The sequence below is a fragment of the Sarcophilus harrisii genome, chromosome 3, assembly GCF_902635505.1.
Source record: "Sarcophilus harrisii chromosome 3, mSarHar1.11, whole genome shotgun sequence".
In the NCBI taxonomy this organism is placed as follows: domain Eukaryota; kingdom Metazoa; phylum Chordata; class Mammalia; order Dasyuromorphia; family Dasyuridae; genus Sarcophilus; species Sarcophilus harrisii.
The window spans coordinates 50,423,463-50,444,923 of record NC_045428.1 but is presented as its reverse complement, the minus strand read 5'-3'; the positions used below and the strand labels follow the sequence as shown (position 1 = coordinate 50,444,923).

Sequence of the window (21,461 nt, the reverse complement as noted above, 5' to 3'; positions counted from 1 at the left end):
TATGATCTTAGACCAGTGATTCTCAAACTTTTATTTTCAATATCTTTATACTATTATAAATAATTGAAGATCTGCCCAAAGAGTTTTTTTTTTTTTTTTTTTTTTTTTTTGGATGTGGGCTACATTTATAGACATTTACCATATTATGAATAAAAACTACTTTTGAATTTGTAGACCCTCTTTTCAGGTTTCAGAAACCCTCAGGATGCTCTGGATCACACTTTGAGGACCAGTCTTAGATCATTAAAACCTCCATGTTATTTTTAACACAAAGTGCTAATTATCCATTCTTGCCCAACCTTTCAAAATTGACTTTATGACTACAAGTTTAGGACTTAATATTAACAGTCTCATCTCTGATTCTACTCTTGGATGTGGCAGCCATCTTCCCTATCTATTCCCTACCATCCCCCCAGCTCTTCTAAGATTTATGTTTTGCAAATAATCTGGCCATGAAGAAATGAGAATCTGATGAAGGTAATGGCTGCATGGGAGATGATGTATGGAAGCTAGAGATGCCGTGGAGGTAGAATTGACAAGACTTGAGGGATGGAAAATTTATACTATCTGCTGGTTATTCATCCTGTTACAGGCTTTTTATCCTGTTAGCTAACTATCTGATACAAATAAATGGAAGAAAAAACGGACAAAGGAAGGACAGAGGAAATGTAAACAATAATTTCAGCAAGTATTCTTTCTTATCTCCTAAAACCAAAATTTAGCATCTTTCTTGAAATCCCTATGTGTCCTAGATAGTGATGAGTAGGACTAGCTCTCCCAGTAAGAAGAAGCCTAATACCTGAGGAATTTTCTCACCTATGTACAAAGTGGGGATCCATGTTCCAGTTGGGCCCACCTAAAGATTGTGAATAGGGCTTGTCTACTAGTACTCAAGGGAATAATTTTCCAGGGAGAAATTGCTGAACATAATGTTGAGATATTAAGAATGATAGTTGGGACAACTCTTTGAGTGGTAGATAAGAAAATCTTCCTAAATAAAAATCTAAATAAGAAGCTCTAACCAGAGATTCTCTGAAACAATGTAAACAAGGAAGATATTTTTAAACAGTTAGCTGGCTCAATGGATTGAACACTACCCTGTAGTAAAATAAGAAGAGTTCAAATACAAATTCTGAAATTTACTAGCTATGAGACCTGGAACAAGCCACTTAAACTGTTTGCCTCAGTTTGCAATATCAAATACTTTTCATGGTTAATGGGAAGACCAAGTGATATTTGTAAAGTGGTTAGCACAAAGTTATATTAGCTATAAGCTGTTATTATTTGGAAATGGCTAAGTTTGGGGGAAGGTATATACTTTTACAGAAGAAAGTGAGTTTTTTTTGTTTCATTTTTACATATTAAATTTAAAATCCAATTGTACATTCAGGAGGAAATATTCAATAGGCAGCTGGTAATGCTGAAATGGAATTTATGAAAGATTAAGATTGTATATTAAAATGTGGGAGTTACCTTTGTACTGATAACTGAATCCAAGGAAGCTGGTAGAATCACCAAGAGATAAAATGTAGAGAAAAGCAGAAGAGGTAATCTACGAGAAAATGGTTTTAACGATGAGGAAGACATGGATATAATGAAGCAGCCTAGACACTGAAGATAATAGAAACTACTCAATGGGAATGAGGAAGCTCCTCAAACACTGAAGAGAGCTGATGAATGTATAAATTGATAAAAATTAGCTTTGGTAAAGAGACAAGTTACCTTCTCTTTCTTAAAGAGAAAAAAATTTAAGTGACATACAGAGGGGTTTTGAGGTAGAAGAGATCATCAAATGGTTGACCCTGAATTACTCAGTAAAGATGAATAAAGATGATTAAGTCCTCCTGTGAAAGGAATGAAAAAGTACTACCAAGAGTTTTAGTATAGAGATTTAAAACAGCTTCCACATGGGCCCTAATAGTTAGGGGAGGAAAACATGTAGCAACCAAGTGTCCAATTAAGATTTGGTTAACATTTGTAAATGATTTCTTCCAGTAGCACTCAGCACCATGAGTAGAATAAGACATGGCAGGTGGTAAAATTAGCATGATATGAGTGCAAACAGGAAAGAGAAGCAAAGGAATCAGGTACGATGGATTGTTTTGGAAAATAATTGCTTCATTCTCACTGGAAAAACCTCAAAAAAATATTGGATGACCATTGGCCCAACATGTTGTAAAGGAGTTTCTTGTTCATTAGTTGATTAGATTAGATGACATTGGAATTCCTTATCAACTCAGATTCTGTGACTCTTATAGAGAGTTGTCAAATTTACTGCTCACTCAGCAGTAGAATCATATGTGCTAAAAGATAAGAATATTTGTGAATGATCAGCAATTCATGCCCATGGGTGGAACTATTCTTTCTTTTCAAAAGACACTGTGTGAGCAGATAGCTGTCCGTCTTTTGGAAGGCCAAAGTCAGGCATGGCTACTTGTAGGACTTTAGGGGACTTGGCAAGGCCAGTTTCCCAGCTGGTAACTTATATCTGAATTTCCTCAGATTATTTACTGATGATTGACATGATGTAAGCATATTCTTGACATAGGATGCGTTAAAAAACGAAAATAAGTAACTTTGACTAATAGAACAAAAAAAAAATCACAGCCTTAGTTATACTTTGTGGTTTTCTGGCATTTGTATAATGTGTAACAAAGAAAAATATATTTGTGGTGGGGTTTAAAAGGGAAGCTGTAAGAAATAAAGTCAGTTCAAGATGTAAGCTTGAACTTGCCTAGCCCCATTCATATTTATTTCACTCACTGTTTCGTCCAGCACTCATTCCAGTTGCTGAGAAGGTTGTATTACAAGACTTTAAAATCTGACAGGGGTGTTTTTTCAATTTGTGGGGGAGATATTTTTAGAGTTCTAACCATAAGTGAAATGGTACAAAAAAGAAGGCTCACACGCCTTTATTTGCTCTTGGTGGCCAGGTTCCTTTTCCCCTTTATTTGTAATGTGTTTCCTTATTTCTAAGCCAATGGTCCCATCAAAAAAAGCATCTTATCTCTTCGAATCACTGGAGAATGGGGTGGTTAGCCAGATTTCATTTTTCTGAGTTGACCTATGGCTAGGATGAAGATGGGAGGATAATGTGGAGGTGAAGGAAGAGTAAGCTTCACAGGACATATTTTTAGACACAAATTAGTCTAATCTGGAGTCAAATTAAATAAGGAAATAAGCAAGTACAACTAACTAATAGAATTGTAAGGGGAGATGGAAATTCCTAATTTTAATGTTAAGTTTCTCACTAACTAATAAAAAGAACCCACATTTTAAAAATGCTTTTGAAATTTTTCCTATAATATTACAAAGTTCATTCAAAATAAAAAGCAGGAATGAATTTAAATTTAAATGATACACATATAATGGAAACATTATTAGGAAAAACAAACCTTATCCTTAAACCTCCATGAAATTCTTCATCAAATAATACTTCAAAAAGCACATCTGCTTCTCTACTAGCTGTAAAAAAAGAAAATAATTAAAAAGGAAAAGTCAAGTTGGTTTCACATTTACTAACATTCTTTCACATATTCTCCTGAAATATATTATTACATACCAAAAAATCCTTACATTTTGTATGTCATTCATTAAATAGCAAAGTTTGAGGATTTAAAAAATTTTAACCAGAAAATTGGCTACCTATGCTCTGAAGAATATTAACTGTATGCTGCAATATTTGGAACCTTTCAGAATCTAACAAAAAAGTTTTCTTCAAGAAAGCTAAAGATACTTTTTACTTGGCAATCAATACAATGGGAATCGCCTGCATAGAGATTACATAAATTATTTGACTTATCGATATAGATATTTTAAATCAATACTATGCTTAGTTTCCTTTGAAATTCCATTTGTAAACACTTTTATGGGGAGGAAAAAAATTACATTTTTCTATAAAAATTAAGCGACCCTAATGAAAAAGTAGTAGAGTATCTCACTTGTCTCTTAAAACAGTTTTCAGACTGATTAAGTAAAAGACTAAGATGAGGAAAATTTTCTCTGATCCCATGAAAACTTATTCATACCTGCCAGAGGTCTTGTATAATTTTAATGTGGTAAATAGAAACCTCCAATTTCTCAGCAGCCCTTTCTCAACTTCCCCTTCTTTTAACCACTCCCCAGATGACTAGGCAAGATAGAAAAGGAGGAGAATTTTTTCAGAAAAGGATAAGCTGAAAATATTAATTAACTTTTAAAAGTAGGATTTTTCCCCCTTATCTGATTGAAAGTCATTCCAACCTATTTTGGCATTAAAAAACAAAACAAAACAAAACAACAAAAACCCAAACAAATGTTTGTTTACAAGATAATGATAGTTTAAAATAAATAACTGACTTCAGAAAGAAAATATTACCTCCTTTAATTCCTATGATGGTGCCACGGAGACCCACAGGAACTGAAAAGTTTTCTCTCACATTTACAACACGATCAAAAAGACGGAATTCTGCATCCCGATCAGGAATAATCCCTTGCTGTTGCTCTAAAGGCTAAGAAGAAGAAAATCAATTCTAGTATTTTTATTTTTTTAAGTCCTTTGCCCCCAAATACAAAATTCTAGGAGATTGGGGAGAAAAATTAAAGAAGTTGAATTTGCTATATTTTGCTATGAATATCACTTACTCTGTACAGTAAATGGGGTTTCACTGTCACTCGTACCTTCTTATTACTCTTCCTTTGCTAAAGAAGTGGAAAAAGATACATTTAAAAATTCAATTTACAAACTATTCACTTAAATACTGTTAACAAAAAAAGAAAAGCTTCTAAAATCAAGCAACTATTCCACAAAGTGAAATAATTAAATTATGAGGTGTGGGAAAAACATAAAGAGTTAAAGACTTGAATTATGCTCATCTAAAAAAACTTCATAAAATCTAAAATGGTATCAATTTACTAGAGGATTTTTGTTGCCAATTAAATTCAACAACCACTTATTAAACTTCTACTATGTGCAAGGCTTTGTGCTAGACTTTAAGGAATACTTAAGACAGGAAAAAAAATTAGTCTCTGACATCAAGAAGCTTTGGGATACAAAATAAGTTAAGTATCAGTCAAGCAATTCAACAAATATTGATGAAAAAGCTACGATTTTCCAGATGCCAGGTGGAAACTCACAACATAAATACAAAAAAATGAAACAATAACTCCTCACAATGAGCTTTCATGCTAAATAGGGAGATTAAAATATACACAGGCACACAAATACATATATATGCACACACAAAGTAGTCAAAAAACAAGTAGTTTGGGAGGAATTGCATCAGCAGTGAAAATCTGGAAAAGGTTCCTGGAAAAAAAAAATTGAGAGGCACCTTAAAATTAGATACTTTTAAAGACACAACGTTAGGAGATGCAGCACTTTTGCAAGGAGCAGGGCAGTTTACTTAAAGAATGCAGAAAAGAAATTATGTCAATGAAGATGGAAAGAGAAGGAGACATATCTTAATTCAGGGATCCAGAATACTTTAGTGACTAGCAGGCTTAGAAAAGGCTTCCTAAATACCCAAAAGCAGAAAAGGATTCTGAAAGGCTGAGATTGGGGGAGAGGGGAAGTCATGCCTATAAAAAAGCTTGACAGTAGATGCTCCATTTGGGGAACACTCTTGAGGGGGAAGAATGTTAACTACATAGGGAAAGGTCAATCAGAATGTGAAGAGCTTTAAATGTCGATGAAGTTTGTGGCAGATAAGTTTTACAAGTTAAATGGAAGATAGCTTGGAATGGAGAGATTTATGGATAACTATTTCCAGGGGAGCTGATTGAGATCATCAAGAGGGAGGATGTAGAGAGATGAGAGACCAAGACAGAGACTGAGAGACAACAGGATTGATGACTGACCAAAGCACAGTGAGAATGAGTAGGTAGACCGCTAGATGCAGAAAAGAGCTGATGAATATATAAATTGATAAAAATTAGCTTTGGTAAAGAGACAAGCTGCCTCCTCTTTCTTAAGAAACTGGAGAAAAAGAGAAAAAAAATTTAAGTGACACACAGAAGGTTTTTGAGGTAGAAGAGAGATCATCAAGTGGTTGACTTTTATCATATTATCAAGATGATTAAAAAGGAGGGAACGATAGTATCTGAAAAGAAGGAAGAGTGCTAAAGAGGATCAAAAATGGCGAAGAGGATGGCAGCTGTCAACAAGCTAGAAGTACTTGGTAACCTTGAGAGAACTGTTTCAATTGCCTGTTGAAGTTAAAGCCCCATCACAAGATATTGGGGAGTGCAAAGGAAGGATGTGGACAAAATGATGGAGCTGAGAGTATAAGGATGGTGCTATAAAGGGAATTCAGCTGAGAATGTGGAGTCACATAGATGAGGAGAGGAATAGACAGAACCCTGATAGCCATGGGGTGAAGATAGCTCTTCACATTCTCTGGAGCCTGGAGGGGAGTGCCTATAGGCCTTTTCTCAATAACAGCTCTGACAAATTTATTTTAAGAGTATTAAAGTTTGCAAATGCTTTATACAAGTTTTCTCAAATGTTCTCCAACACCAATGAGAAGGCAAATGAGGTCAGGCATCTGGGACAAAAATACCTGGTAATCAAGTCCCTAAGGGCCTGGCAATTCAAATTCTGTGCCAGTCTTTTTTTCTTATCTAAAGATAGGAGATGATGCACAATCAATAATTTTGGAACTGGTTCCTGAAATTCTTAAAATATTGGTCATCTTATAGGTCTTATGACTGTAAGAGAAAATACTGGGGACATAACTTGAAATCCAATAAAAGAGCTAATTTTAAAAGTAATTCTTTCTGAAAACAAATTCAGTTATTCCTCTTCTCCCCTATCTAATGACATTATTTAGAATACAGCCAAACACCTGAAATGAAACAAAAGCTTCTCTGTACTCCAAATATGTGTCACAAAGTCAGTCAATTAAGTATTTATTAAGCAGTTATGCTGTGCCAGGAACTGAGCTAAGCACTGGGGATATAACAAAAGGCAAAAAACGATGACATCCTTAGGGATCTTAGTGTTTGTTAGTTGGAAATAAGCAGGTATTCTGAAAATGACAGGAATGTTTGACCACTGACAGACTCATGAGAAGTATAAAAAGCAATTTTGTGCACATTTAGTGCTACCCTCTATCCAAAATCTTTGATGATACCTCTACTTTATAACTATATAGCACAATTATATTCTTGATGATAAACTTGTGTTGCCAAGAAAAGGATTAACTGTGTCCAGTACGTTATATTATAAAGAATAGAATTGTACTTTTAGATTTATATCTTAACTAAACCTTTAAAGCCAAATTTTCAGCTTGACTTCTGTGAATCCCTGATCTACTTAAAAAATTTGGCTCAGGGGCCCCTTTATACATGTAATCTTCCTGATGTATCCAGCCCCATCCTCTTTCCTAAAATCCATCACCAACTGCCCATTAGACATTTTGAACTGGATGTGCTAAAGTCATATCAAACTAAAAAAAAAATGCCCAAAACAAAATTGCTTTCTTCTCCCCCATACCATATTTTTCTGAAATTTCCCTATTTCTGTCAAGCAGATAGGTTACCCAGCTTCTTCCCCCCTTAGTGTCATCCTCAGTTTTTCATTATCACTTATCTCCGCCCAACCCATATCCAAACAGTTAGGAAATCTTGTTTTTTTCACACATTTTGCATTCATTCCCCTTTCTTCATTCATAACTGTTAACTCTAAGATCAAATATAAAAACCTGTTTGTCCTTTTAAAACTCTTCAAGACCTGGCCCCAACCTACCTTTGAGACTCATTACACTTTATCTCTTTCTTACAAACTTTATGGTCTACCTACACAGGCTTTATTCCTGTTTCTCATATATGGCGTCTGATCCATCTCTGGACCTTTTCCCAGGCTGTTCCACATACCTGGGATGCATGTACTTTCTCACTTCTGTCTCTTAGAATCTATCATTTCCTTTGAGATTTATCTATAACATCATCTTCAACATGATGCCTTTTTTGCTCCCTTAGTTGCTAGTGCCTTCTCCCTGAAAAGAATGGAAGCTCCTTAAAGGCAGGCGTGGTCTCATTTTTGTCTTTTTACTCTCTAAATGTAGCACAGTGCCTGGCATGTAATAGTGACTAAATAAAAGCTTATGGATAGATAAGAGTTAGGATAAGCAAGTTACTTACTACCTTAAGAATTTTTTGACCATGTTGGGTACTGTGCTAGAAAAAAACTTAAAGAGAGAAACACATATTCTACTCTCAACATAATTTCACAAGATAATAAACATTTAATGGCATTTAAGCCTGATGCCTCTGCTACCATCTAATGATTACTTAAACTGTATTCACCACCCTTAGGGATTTTACATGTCTTCCTGGGTAGATAATATGAATCAACATGTCTAAAATGGAACTTAACTAGTGCCTCTTCTCTAACTTTCCTATCTAATGCCATTTTCTCATTTAATGCTAACTTTTATATTCTACAATGGAATACATGTTTCTTAGGGATGGGCTCTTTAGTTGTTTCTCCAGAGCCCAGAGTACATGGAAGGGTACACGGAAGACATTAAAAATTTAACAAATATCTGATGAATCTCTACACTTCTGATTCTTTCCTTTTCCTCACCTCACACATCTGGTCATGTACTAAATATTTGTAGCTCTGAAAATTTTTTCTGGCCTCTCTAATCTCTCCTTACCATTATATTAGTTTGGTGCCCTTGTCTCTTCTTCCTGTAACTTCTGGCAGCTTATCTGAATGGTTTCCTGACTGTTCTGTCTCCAGTTCATCCTCTACAATGCTGTCCAGGAAATTGTCCTAATGAACCACTTCACTCTTCTCCTCAAAGCATTCCTATGTTTCCAAATTGCTTAACCAAGAAAGGACAGACTGGTTTCGGCATTCAGCCTGCCTGTTGTTCTACATTATTCTATACTTCAGCAAAACTGGAGCATTTCCCAATGCTTGTTCTTATGCTTCCTTCTCCTGTCTTTACCAGTGTTCATGCTCTTTCCCCAAAACCGAAATGGAGTTTTCACTCATATCCCAAATGCTTTCTCTAGGAAGCTGTCAATGATCATCCCAGATCCCTTTCTTTCACACTTCCCCTCCTTCTCCTCTCCCTCATTTGCCTTCTTAAGTTCTCATGATTGCAAGGCTTTATCTAGCTTTGCACCCTAACTTCTAGGACCGGTGTACTGCACATGGCTGGACATTAATAAATGTGGTCAAGTCAAACTTACCAGCCATTATTAACACAGAATAATGTTACCAAACAAAAAGTTATAACTGAATATTATAAAGAAAAATGTTAATACTGTTAGTTTCATTAGAATAAAACAGCATATATTTTGGGAGTTGAATGAGAAAAACAATTAGTGTTTTTCCTACCAAATTTCTACAAAAAAGGGAAAGATTTCTTGAATCTGCTAGTGTCATCTTATATAACTTGCTCTATGTCTATCATTCAAAGTGGCTGGAGGTTATAAGGACTTTAATTTCTTTTCAGATTAAGAGTCTGATTTTACTGTTATAGATATAGTAAGGTTTCTTTTGAAAGACGAGCAAGCTGCTCATTGTGATTCCCTCGAAACACACTTATTTGGACAAGATGGCTATCAATTCAGATTATAAATATTCTTATATATACAGGAGTTTAGCAAATATTCTTTAATGATGAATGCATAAAAACATAGTCAAACTTTAAAAGACTATACTGAAGTACATATTATACTTAGCAAACATTGAGATAAATGAATAAAATGCAAAATAGGACTTTGGTTACTGAAGTGTTGAAATGGAGCTTAGGATACATATTACCAAAGTCACTGCCTTTTTCATATATACACATGCATACACACACTATTTATTCAGACTAAGTGTATGTCTAAGAAATGCATTTTAAATTCATAACAAAGGCAGTGGGAATTTTGTAGCATGCCTATGTAAAAATAATTATACAATTATTTAAACAGTAACAAATACAATGAGGTGGATACTAGATAATAACATGAATTTCGGCTTTATCGCCTTGCATTCTTTTGAATATCAATCAATAAGCACATAAGTGCACTATATTAGTCAGGCAATGTACTAGTATTAGTAATATAAAGCAAAATCAGACACAATCCCTACCTTCAAAGAGCTTACATTCTTAATGGGGAAATAAATAGCACATACTCCAATTTATATGTGCACATAGTAGAAGTTCAATTAATACTTGTTGAGTAAGATTAAAGCAAAAAATTTGCATTTCTAATACAGTCACTCTTAAATTTTTACTTCTCCACTGTTTTATTACCAAAAAAAAATTGTAGGCAACATTGACAAAAATTTTGCCTGTCTAAATGTTATCTACACCATACTTTTTATTTTGGATGCTAAATGCTCATGTGAGACATAACTGGATAAATTTAGGCTAGGAAAATTTAAATTAGTTATTGTTTAATCAAGGTTAAAATTAAAAAAAAAAAAACAAAAACCAAAAATACATAAATTAACAATTTAATAATCTAGGTTGGAAAAGACTTTTATTGATTTTGGTCAAAGGCCATTAAAAGATTTACAGAATAGAATAAACTGTAATCTCTAAAATAAGACCAAAATTACTATAATGATTGCATTTCTAAGTGTAAGAATAGGTAACATTTTAGAAGTGATTTCATAAAAATATATCAAGAACTTATGAACATTTTGTGGGGGTGCAATGGGAATTTGGATCTGTGAATTTGTGTAGGAAACTTCCAATGTGGAAAGAAGGCAGATACTTGTCTCTGACTTATAGTCTTAAAAGAATTGCTGGGTGCAATAAAACAATTGTCATACCTGTGGTTGAGCAGCTATTATGTGGCAGAGGCAGGATTTGAAAAAAAGATCTGTTTGATTCATGGGAGGAATCTCTACATCATGTTACCTCTCATACAATGTGTAAGTTTTATTATTTCTAAAAAATTTATTCGAAAACAATGCCTTAACTTTGTTCTCTAATAACTATTTATCCCGAATATTTTAAATAATTCAGAACTATCTAGTCCCACTGACCTTACTGTAATTACATTTGAAAAAATTAAAGACATAAAAGAAAACTGAATTATACATCCAGAACCTGATGTGCTATAGATGATGAATCAAAGTTCATGTCTATTTAGCTGTGATACTAAATAGATTCCTTACAAAATTTTGTAAATTTTCTCTTAGTTCTCTTAGAATGTGGTATTTCATGAACTCAATCCCATTTATTGAAAATGTGTACCTTGCACTTTTCTACTTCTTCTTCAATTTTCTCAACAATAGCTGCATCCAGAATTTGTAAATCACAAGATGAGCGAGACAAAGCACTGACAGGATGCGCCTTTAGCCACGTAACAATTTCTTGAACTTTCTCAGCACTACATTAAAAAAAATTCATTATTTTTCTTCCAGAGATAATGTTCTGAGGGATATCATAGCAAAATTACAACAGTCCCCAGATTTGTGATCTTACAATATATAATAATTTATTCTAGAAACAGAGAACTAATATAAACTTGGAAATATTATGTCCTAAAACCAAAATCAACATAACAAAAATCGTATCTTAAAAACATTCACTGAACATATGAAATGAAAACAATGTCATTAGCATCATTATTAAAATATAATTTTACTTGAACAATGAACAAGATTTTATAATTAGTCTGGATAACAACTGAGACCACTGATTTGAACTACTGCATCACTGAAATAACACAAAAATTACATACCCATTCTCATTTTCACCAGGCCAAATGTCATCTTCATAGAACACATCTTCTTGGCTGTTCTTAGCTACGTAACTAAAGAGTTCTGGTACCCTAACAAGAATAATAAAATGCATTTTAATTATAGTGCTCCTCTGTAACTATTTGTTCCCAAGTGCTATAGATAACTGCTTACTATAGCTAGGGAATTTATAAAGAGATTTAAAAGACTCAAGAGACAGAGCACTTATCATTAGTTTAGAAAAACCTTTATATGTAGGCTGGTCAAAGAGTAAGGCTGACAAAACTTAAAAGAATTCATGATATTTAGCATTCTTTAAACAAATTCATGTTGCATACTAGCATGAATATATCAGAGAGAAAAGATTTTAGAAAAAAATAGATCTTTAAGTTTTGCGTACTGTCTTACAGTAATAAATAGGACATTAAGTTTCTCCAGGATCCATTCATGCACATTTAAATCGTAAGGTCTAATTTATTATTACTAATACAAAATTTAGAATTTACTTTTCCAGAAATAAATTTGAACATAATTAAAGAAAGTAACAAATATGGAATTTGGTATTCCAGTGAAGCAAATATATATACACATTTAAAATTGTTGTAAAAAAAATTTTTATATTCCTATAGTACTTTAAAACTTGAAAACATTATTTTGAAAGTTGAAAATGTATTCTGATAATATTACTTAAATGGGGAAAACATGTCTTAACTGAAATGAATTTTTAGTTTATTACAAAACTCAGAAAACTACTGTGCTAAGAATTCTCATCCTATTCCCCTTTTCACCCTTTCAAATGCTTACAAAATACAAAATATTAAACTAGCAATATTTATTGAGACTACTGTGTGCAAGATTCTGGAATAATTAAATCATTTATCAGCAAAATTTAGATGGAAAGGGAATGAAACCTTTAAAATCTCCTATGAAAGGGGTAGCTAGGTGGTGCAGTACCAGCCCTGAAGTCAGAAGGACCCGAGTTCAAATCTGATCTCAGACACTTAACACTTCCTACTATGTGACCCTGGGCAAGTTGCCCCAGCAAGTAAACAAACAAATAAATAAATATCATGGGAGTATTGACAAGCTGATTTTTGTAAACAGGTGTCAACTTTATAAGTAAGCACTTTTAATTTCTCAGATATTTAAAAAATGCTAAAACATTTCTTTCTCAGCACATAAGCAAATTCATTTAGTATTTTAAGATTTGCAAAACAATATATATCTCATTTAATTCTTATGAGCTACCAAGTAAGTACTATAGAAACTAGATTCATCTTATAGATGGATGAGGAAATGGGCTCAGAATGGTTAGTAACATGTTCAAAATCTCATAGTTATTAAGTTCTAGATTCCACACCCAATCCCTTCCCATTATATCACATAGGAAGCGATGCACATAGCACAGTATGGTAAAAAGAACAGTTAATTGGAAAATTTTGATTTCTTAAACTAAGTATGACTCTGGACAATTCATCACTTCTTAAGTTTCACTGTTGTCATCTTCTGGTCATTTCAAAAGGTCTTTCTGGCATTAACATTTTATAATCATGTAAGGACCTAGAAAATTGGAGAAGTATCATTTCTAAAAATGAGAGTAACTCAGATATAAGACTGAAAAAAATTATTGATAAAATATAAGTTGTTTCTATTTTTTAAAGTTTTTAGTAAATTCTATACCTTGATTTTTTTGCATGAGATTTATATCTGGCTGAAGCAAAGTTCTGGCTTGGAAACTTTCCCTATGAAGAATAGTACAACTTTCAAGAGGAAGTCATGGAATCATTCTCTCACTAATTTCTCTCTTTCTCTCTCTCTCTCTCTCTCTTTTTTTAAACATTAATTATGATCACCATTCAGTCTATTTTGCCATACTGTATGATGTGGTCACCTGTGATGATGGTACTACTAAGGAAAATCAAGTTACATTTTAAATGTTTGTATTTAATTTAAAATCAAAAAACTAAGATCAGTTTGACAAAATGAATTAATGCCACTAAATCATATGGTTGTGGGGAAGAATATGAGAAAGGACTTGATAAACCACTACCTTTCAAGGTACTCTGCCAGGAGCTGCTCCACAGCACAAGAATACATCCATTCATTGCCAACTTTTTTGGTGTAACCAGGAACCTCTTCATTCTTCTTATTGAACTTCAAGTTCAACCCCACATTGGCTTTGTGGTCTCCATGGGGACTATTTTAAAAATAAACCAAAAAAGCTTATTAATTTTGATCAGGCAACAAATTAAAACTGTCTTCTGATTTCAGAAAAATTTGGGTTTGAGTCCATATTTTAGTAATTGTAGCTACTTAATTGTGAAAAATAACAGTTCAAACTAGAAGAAAAACTCCAGAAGCTGAATCAAGTAAAGCACAGATAAATCACTTCGTTAAAAAAGAAAAAAAAAATTCAACAAGAGGCAGGAAATTGGATTATATTAAAAAAATTTTTTTTTAAATCAACAAAACTCTACCTTCTCTTCTACTTCTCTACTTCTTAATGAGAAAGAAAGGGGGAAAAAAAATTGTGTTAAGAAACATGTTCAATCAGGCAAAATATTCCTAAATTGGCCACTCTGAATCCGTAACTTCTCTATTAGTAGGTGGGTAGGACGTTTCATTCTAAGTCCTTTGGAATCTTGGTAGGTCATTGTGCAGATCAATTTCAAAGCCTTATAAATTGCAATACTTGTTATGGCATACTTTGTTCTACTGGCTCTGCTCACTTAACTCTGTAGTAGTTCATCAAGTCTTCCGAGGTTTTTTTTTTTTTTTTTTTATACATCCCCTGTCATTTCTTTTAGCATAATAGTATTCCATCATATTTATATACCTAATTAGTTCTTTTTTCATACGCAATTGATAGGTACCCATTATTTCTATACCCAATTCTCTTCCTCCTTTGGACAAGAATGATGTTCAAATGTCAATCTTTCCTCTCACCTTTTCTCATCTTTCTGCAGACTTTTTCTCATGCACCGGTATTACAGAAGATTGTTTTCCTCATCCTTTTTTTTCCTTTCCACCAACTAGGGAATCACATTTCAAGGTCGCTACACTTCTTTAAAGAAATAACTACTAAATAAATGTATGATCCTGACTGTAGCTTCTTGAAACTTGAATTTTGCCTTTTCGGCTGCCTGCGGTATTTTTTCTTTGACTTGAATTATAATGTTCATTTTGGATTTTTTTCAAGATGTGAACAGTGAAGTCTATTATTTTTTGTTCTCTAGACTTCTTAATATATACTAAAATATAATGAATGTTCTTTTTTTTTAGATCGTGGTTTTCAGGTAATCCAAATGATTCTTTGTTTTTTTTGAGGAGCAACTGGAACTAAGTGATTTTGTCAAGGGTCACACAGCTATTAGTGTTAAAAGTGTCTAAGGCCGAATTTGAACTCAAGTCCTCCTGACTTTAGAATTATCTACTGTGCCATCTAGCTGCCCCCATCTAAATGATTCTTAATTTTTTCCCCTCATAGGTTTACCAGTTCAATTGTTTCTGCTACTTAAAACTTTTTTTTCAGGGTTTTTTTTTTTTTAATTTAATAACTTAGTTATTTTCTTGTTTTCTCATGGTGTCAGTTTCCATTTAATTCACTCATAATTTTTAAGAGTTTTGTGGCTTGAGTTTTTTACCTCTTATGTCAAGCTATTAATTCCTTTTCCAGTTTTTTCTTCTACAGATCTTTTCCAGTTTTTCCTCTAGTGTTCTCATTTAATTTACAACAATATTTTAAATGCTTTCAAAAACTCTTGTTTCATCTTTTCTAGGAATTTTAGGTGAACTTAGGTCCAATTTCTTCTTTTCTTAGAGACTTTGCTTATAGATGTTTTAGAGTAATTTTTTTCTGGCCTTGTGTCAAGTATCTGTCGCTATTTTTTGGGGGGGGGGGAGGAAGGATAAGATTTTTTTGTTTATTTTCCCAGTCTTTATCTTGATTTCAGACTTATATTAGGATCGGATCTATGAACTTATAGAGGGAATGTGTGTTGCTGAACTTGGATCTTCTGGGGTCTTGGAGATTTGTTGCTGTTTTCTTAGGGATTTGAGTGTTATATTATTTCAGGATCTCAAGAAGAGCTCTGGCTGGGCCTCTGAAATTTTTCTGTGCTCTCAAAGTAAGTCTGATCCATGGAAAACTTGTAGGAGCTCTGCAGTCTCTCTCCTGACCTATGTTTGGTTCTGAACAACACACTCACCTTTGCTGACGTTTCAATAAAGCATTCCTGAACTTAGTCCCTATCAAACAGCTAGAAATCTCTACTAAGTCAGTGCATCAAAACTGAAGGCTCTCTTTTGGTCTGGGTTTTCTGTCCGGTTTATCCTACTGCTGAGTATGGACCAAACTGGAGGTTAGAAATGAAGATCCGTCTTCTGGTCATGGGAAGCCACATAGCTGCTGCATGTCCCTTGCTTACTACACAGGCAAAGGGCATGACCACTCCTCATCCTGTGCTCAGCCTGTTATGGGTCTGCTCTGAGGAGTGGGTGCCCAGCTGCCACCAGCTCTATCAGAACTGCTCTCGCTCTCATGCACAGCCTCTCCCTGCTCTTGTCTAGTTACTCATCTCAGCCTACTCCCCATCTCTACTCCTACTCCAGTGTCCACAGATCTTTGACTTCCATTGCCAGCATGAGATGGAAAAAGGATTCAATGTAATTTTTTCCTTGGATTTTCTACTCAGAACTCAGCCTGCTGCATTTTCTATATCTGTGTGTAGGGTGCTAGAGCTTGACTATATTTGAATGGAGCTCTTCCTCCTACTCCTTCATTTGGACTTTACCTCTCAACACTTTTAGGATATATAGATATTCTGATACCTTTTTTCAAGGTTCAATTAGTTACCTATTCTAGTTATGAATTATCTTTTTTGGACAAGGCATTTCATAAAAGTTGAATTAGATGAAAAATCAGAGGAATTTATGTAAAAAGCTGAGTTAAGAAAAATTAAAATTATATTTTAAATCACTATTGAAACATTAAATATTTCATTTTCTTTCCACCTTATAGTGTTAATTATTTTTCTAAAAACTTACTTTCTCCTAGATCCTCTTCCAATAAAAATACTTCCTGTAAACCTTGAAACAAGGTATCCACTCACTCCAAGACGACTGGCCAAAACATATCCAGGATTGTATTTTATAGAATATTTCTTTAAATATAAAAACAAAAAAAATCATTATGGTGCAGGGCAGAAATATGTTAAGTGCTTTATATTTTTTCCTCTATTTTAATCTCTGCTCTTATTCAAAGGGAATAAATCTGTCATTATACCCTTGAGCTATTATCAATGAAGGAATTCTTAAATGTAGCTGACCTATTTAGAAAAAAACTTGGGAGATTTTTTATTTTTTACTTCTCACTAAATACTATATTCCCAAGAATTAAAAGAAAACATGAAAATCAGCCTTTCTCTTTGTGTGTGTGTGTGTGTGTGTGTGTGTGTGTGTGTGTGTGTGTGTGTGTGTACACAAGGAAATGGATTCAAGGAATCCTTATTTATTCAAGGAACGATATAATGTAGACAGTTTGGCTAAAAAACAATGCTACCAGTCTAAGCATGTGTTCACCAGGCAGAGAACTGTACCAATTGGGTGTTACAAATGGAAGCTAGTCCCTGACATCAATAATAACTATTTCACGCTGTAGTTTTCAAAAAGTTTCTATCATAATGGCTCTCTGAGGAAGGAAGTACAATTATTGTCCCCATTTTGTAAATAATAAAATAGGGGTTCAGAATAAGAGCTTCTGCTGCTGAACACAACATATTTTATCAGAAACTTCATTATCTGAGGTAGGGACAAAAAAGGAGCCACAGAGATTTATTCCAAGGCGATTACATTATGATAAGCACAAACTAAAATAAAAACAAATGCCCTATAAAATAAAATATACACTTGTGAGTCTCAGGGTAAAGGAAGGGAGAAGTGATTTAGAGGAAATAGAAAAGATATTGAGGCTGTGTTTATACAGAGAAGGGAATGTACCAATGATAGATAATAACCATATAACTGATGCATCTATCAAGGTTGTTGAGAAGAGGAAAAAAAGGTCATGATCACCATGATCAGGAAAAAGGGAATCAGATTATGACATCATGCAATGATGTCCAATCAGACAAGTTGTCAAAGCACTAAATCTGACGGAGAATAAGGAAGGAGACAATAATACGGAAAAGGGGTAAAACTGTTATGCAACTATCTGTCATTAGTAAACATTCCTCCCCTGAATGTCAGGGACCAAATAAAAGTCCAGGAGGAAGAAAGGAGGGAGAGATTAGAAGAACTTCTGTGGGAAGAAGGGTCCACGAAAGGGATCCTAGGGAAGAAGAAACTTCATAGTATAAAATTTAATCCAGTGTTAGCCTTCAAATGGTAGCAGCTTTAATGAATTTTTTTTTATCCTATATAGTTTAAAATACAGGCAAACTATGCTATGCATGATTTATAAAGTTTGATCTTTGAACCCAGCCAATTTCTTCCTAGACGATTTATTAATTATGACAACTCTGCACAACTCTGAACTAACAATTTTCACTGAAAAACATAATTTTATGAAGGTTTGCATGGGCTTTTGAAACATAAGTACCATATTCCCTTTTAAAAACTACAATAATTTTAGGCATTAGAGATTTCACTCATCAGGAACCAAAGTCATGAGATGGAAATGTTTTTATTATGTTTCCAAAATAAAAGATATATATCTTATTAGGCAGAGAAAGTTGCATAAAAACATTTTAACTACCTTTAATATATCTAAATCTAAATCTAAATAATATATCTAAATACTTTAATATCTCATGCAAAGATAGACTATTTGTCTAGACAAGATGAAAAGCTATACTCACATGCTGGTTCTGTATTAAGGCATCAAGATGAGGTTCACATGGAATGTTGAAAACCACACGAATTCTACCTTCTGTGATCACATCCCCTGAATCCTGAACCTTTGAGAAGAAAAAAAGTTTGTTAAAGATCTTTTACATTTAATTTCTCACCTAAATTAAAATGTAAGCCATAATTTTAAAAACATGAAAAGAGAAATAAAAATCAGTAATAAATAATGAGAACTAACTTCGCCTGTGCAGCCATAGTAAGGAGTTCCCAGCATAAAGACTGTACTTCTAGGTGGAAATAGGTCACCCAATGTTTTGATATTAGAGAAATGTGTCTCAAAAGCACTGATATCCTAAAAACAAAGACATAAAAATCAGTAAGAGTGAAATTTTCAAAAGAATTTAAGATTTCTGTTTTGAGTTTGTAACTGTATGGAAAGAAAATTTTACCCATGATTATTTTCTGTGAATAATACAATCAGATATTGTAAAAGAAAAGAGGCACCATATTATCTTTTAAAGTCCATTGTCGAATATTCAGAGAGTAACTATACCTTAAAATTACTGCTAAAAAAGATAATTTTATGTTTACTAATTTATGTAGATTTATTTTGGGAGAGGAAAATATATTAGTAGCACACAAATAAAAAAAAAGAAGTAAATGCATGATTGCAAATAATGTTTTATATTTTGGAAAAATCTAGCTATCATAAGCTAAATTCTGTTTTTTACCCTTTTTAGAATGCCAGCAATTCAGAAAATGTCACATTCATAATTTTAAGTCAGTTATTTTTCCATTTTATGACCTTATAAAAGGTAATAGGATTTATCTTTTTCTTTATGTAGTGTGCAATAGTAGGCATCAAGAAGAGATTGAAGCCTAAAAGGAGCCTTACCTTGACAATAGTTTGATAAACAAAAGGAAGAACTTGTTTTGACCACTGTTTCTCCAGATGAACCTCACCATTTTGATTTAATTGATATTTATGACCGGTAAGTAACTGAGCATACACAACAACAGAAGTTTCATTTATTATTATTCCTTTTCTTCTCTGGTAGCTAAAAGGGGGAATACAAGGGAGAAACTTATATATGTAAATAAGTCGGGAGTAGAACCCAGTCCCTGTCCAAAACTGTTTCAACTGGATTAATAATTAAATGCCCAGAAAACCTTTAAAGAAATATGTGAACAACTCTGGATATACTTTTCATGTTTTATGTATTGTTAATGTCCTTCTGCTGTTACCTGATCCTACTCAGAAGTATGCATAGCATATTGTGTGAATAAGAATTACACAGAATTCTCAAGGGAAAAAAAACTAAATAAATATCAAATTGTGTGTGTGTGCACACACACACAAACACACATATAAATATATATATAAATACATATAAAAAATATATAATTATAATTACTCTGTAAAGATACCTGTAAGTATAAAAAGGCAGCAGCAAACTGAAACTAGTAATAGAGGGGGAAAAAAAAACAAACTAACTTATAGCTTACTGTGCTTTTAAAACAATGTAACATTTAATTTGAACAAGTTTTATTTTAAAAAATACACTACAAATTACAGATCTAAATTTACTCAATACTTAATTTATACGTTGACTCATTTTATAAAGACAATTTCCGGAAGCATATACTGATGATATACTGAAATACCTTCTAATGCAAAATTAAAATTGCACCTGAAAGGAAAAAAAAATTCATGACCAATTATTCTAATGGAGAAATATGGATTGACTAAAATATCAGGCATTTGAAAATATAATCTCTTCCTGCATATCTTGATGACCAATTCTATTCAATAGAAAGGAAAAAATACTTTGTGTTTAAGTGTAGTCTATTATGATCAAGGCATTATACTAGAAACTATGGACATAAAGGCAAAAATGAAATACTCCTATCCTCAAAGACCTTCTTCCTGGGAACACTATATATATAGCTATATATTTATATAAATATTTTATATAGATAAATGAATGTAAGGTAATTTAAGAATCGAAAGAATATTAACAACTTGAGGAAAAGGAAAGCCTCAACATAGAAGATGACTTTTAAGTAGAAAGCTTTTTACAATTTTAAGAAGCATAGCAGAGAGAAGAGAATTCTTTAGGGAAGATGGCACAAGGCTGTGTCATGGTATAGAGATAAGAGATTGAATGCAAAATTTTGTGAACAGCAAGTATTTCATTTTAGCTAGAATTTAGAATACATAAAAAAAGAAGGGATGTTAGATAAATTTGAAAAACTAAGTTAGAGCCACACTATAGAGAAGTGATAAAGAGCCACTAAAGATTTCTGAAAGACAGAGAGACTTATGCTTTAGGAATACTATTTTCGTGGCTATATAAAGATTGAAGGAAAAAAAGGTGACATTAAATTAGAATGGGAGCACTGTAAATGGAAAAAAGAAGAATCAATAAAATTTTGAAACAAATTAGATTGAAGATGAAGGCAGGTGAAAAGTTAAAGATGACAATGAAGTTGAGAATCTGGAAACTGGAAGGATGGTGAATCCCTCAACAGAAAAAGTAAAGTACAGACAACAGAAAGACATGGTAATATGAGATACTGAAGGGACACACAGGTGAAGAGTATCTAATAGGAAGCTGGCAATAAGGGTTCAATGAAGCTCAATAAGTCAGGAGTGGATATATAAATCTTGGAGTTGTTTGAGTAGAGATAACTGAATTTATCATTACGTAAGGAAGTGAGAAAAGGACCCTGGATAGAGCCATGGGGGAGAATTATACTTAAAGATTGAATGACAATGATTCAACAAAGGAGACAGAGGGAAAGGCCAGGAGGAGAGCCAGAATTGAACAGTGTCATAAAAACAATGCAGCAAAGTATCTAGGAGGAAAAAGTAATTAACAGTATGCAGCAAAGTATCTAGGAGGAAAAGGTAATTGATAGTATAAAAAACTAC

General features: G+C 33.3%; 1 protein-coding gene across 3 annotated transcripts in view; it reads right to left on the bottom strand.

The window, feature by feature from the left end:
- The window catches only part of XRN1 (5'-3' exoribonuclease 1), an 86,231-nt gene that overhangs the window by 24,961 nt on the left and 39,809 nt on the right, over window positions 1–21,461 (bottom strand). For all 3 annotated transcript variants that reach the window (XM_031957822.1, XM_031957824.1, XM_031957823.1), the window contains exons 21-30: window positions 19,422–19,584; window positions 18,765–18,878; window positions 18,538–18,636; window positions 16,727–16,842; window positions 13,731–13,877; window positions 11,683–11,772; window positions 11,193–11,328; window positions 4,624–4,680; window positions 4,358–4,490; window positions 3,396–3,465 (exon numbers count right to left, since the gene is read on the bottom strand). In XM_031957822.1, the coding sequence (XP_031813682.1) occupies window positions 3,396–3,465; window positions 4,358–4,490; window positions 4,624–4,680; window positions 11,193–11,328; window positions 11,683–11,772; window positions 13,731–13,877; window positions 16,727–16,842; window positions 18,538–18,636; window positions 18,765–18,878; window positions 19,422–19,584 (1,125 nt within the window). The remainder of the gene's footprint in view (window positions 1–3,395; window positions 3,466–4,357; window positions 4,491–4,623; window positions 4,681–11,192; window positions 11,329–11,682; window positions 11,773–13,730; window positions 13,878–16,726; window positions 16,843–18,537; window positions 18,637–18,764; window positions 18,879–19,421; window positions 19,585–21,461) is intronic.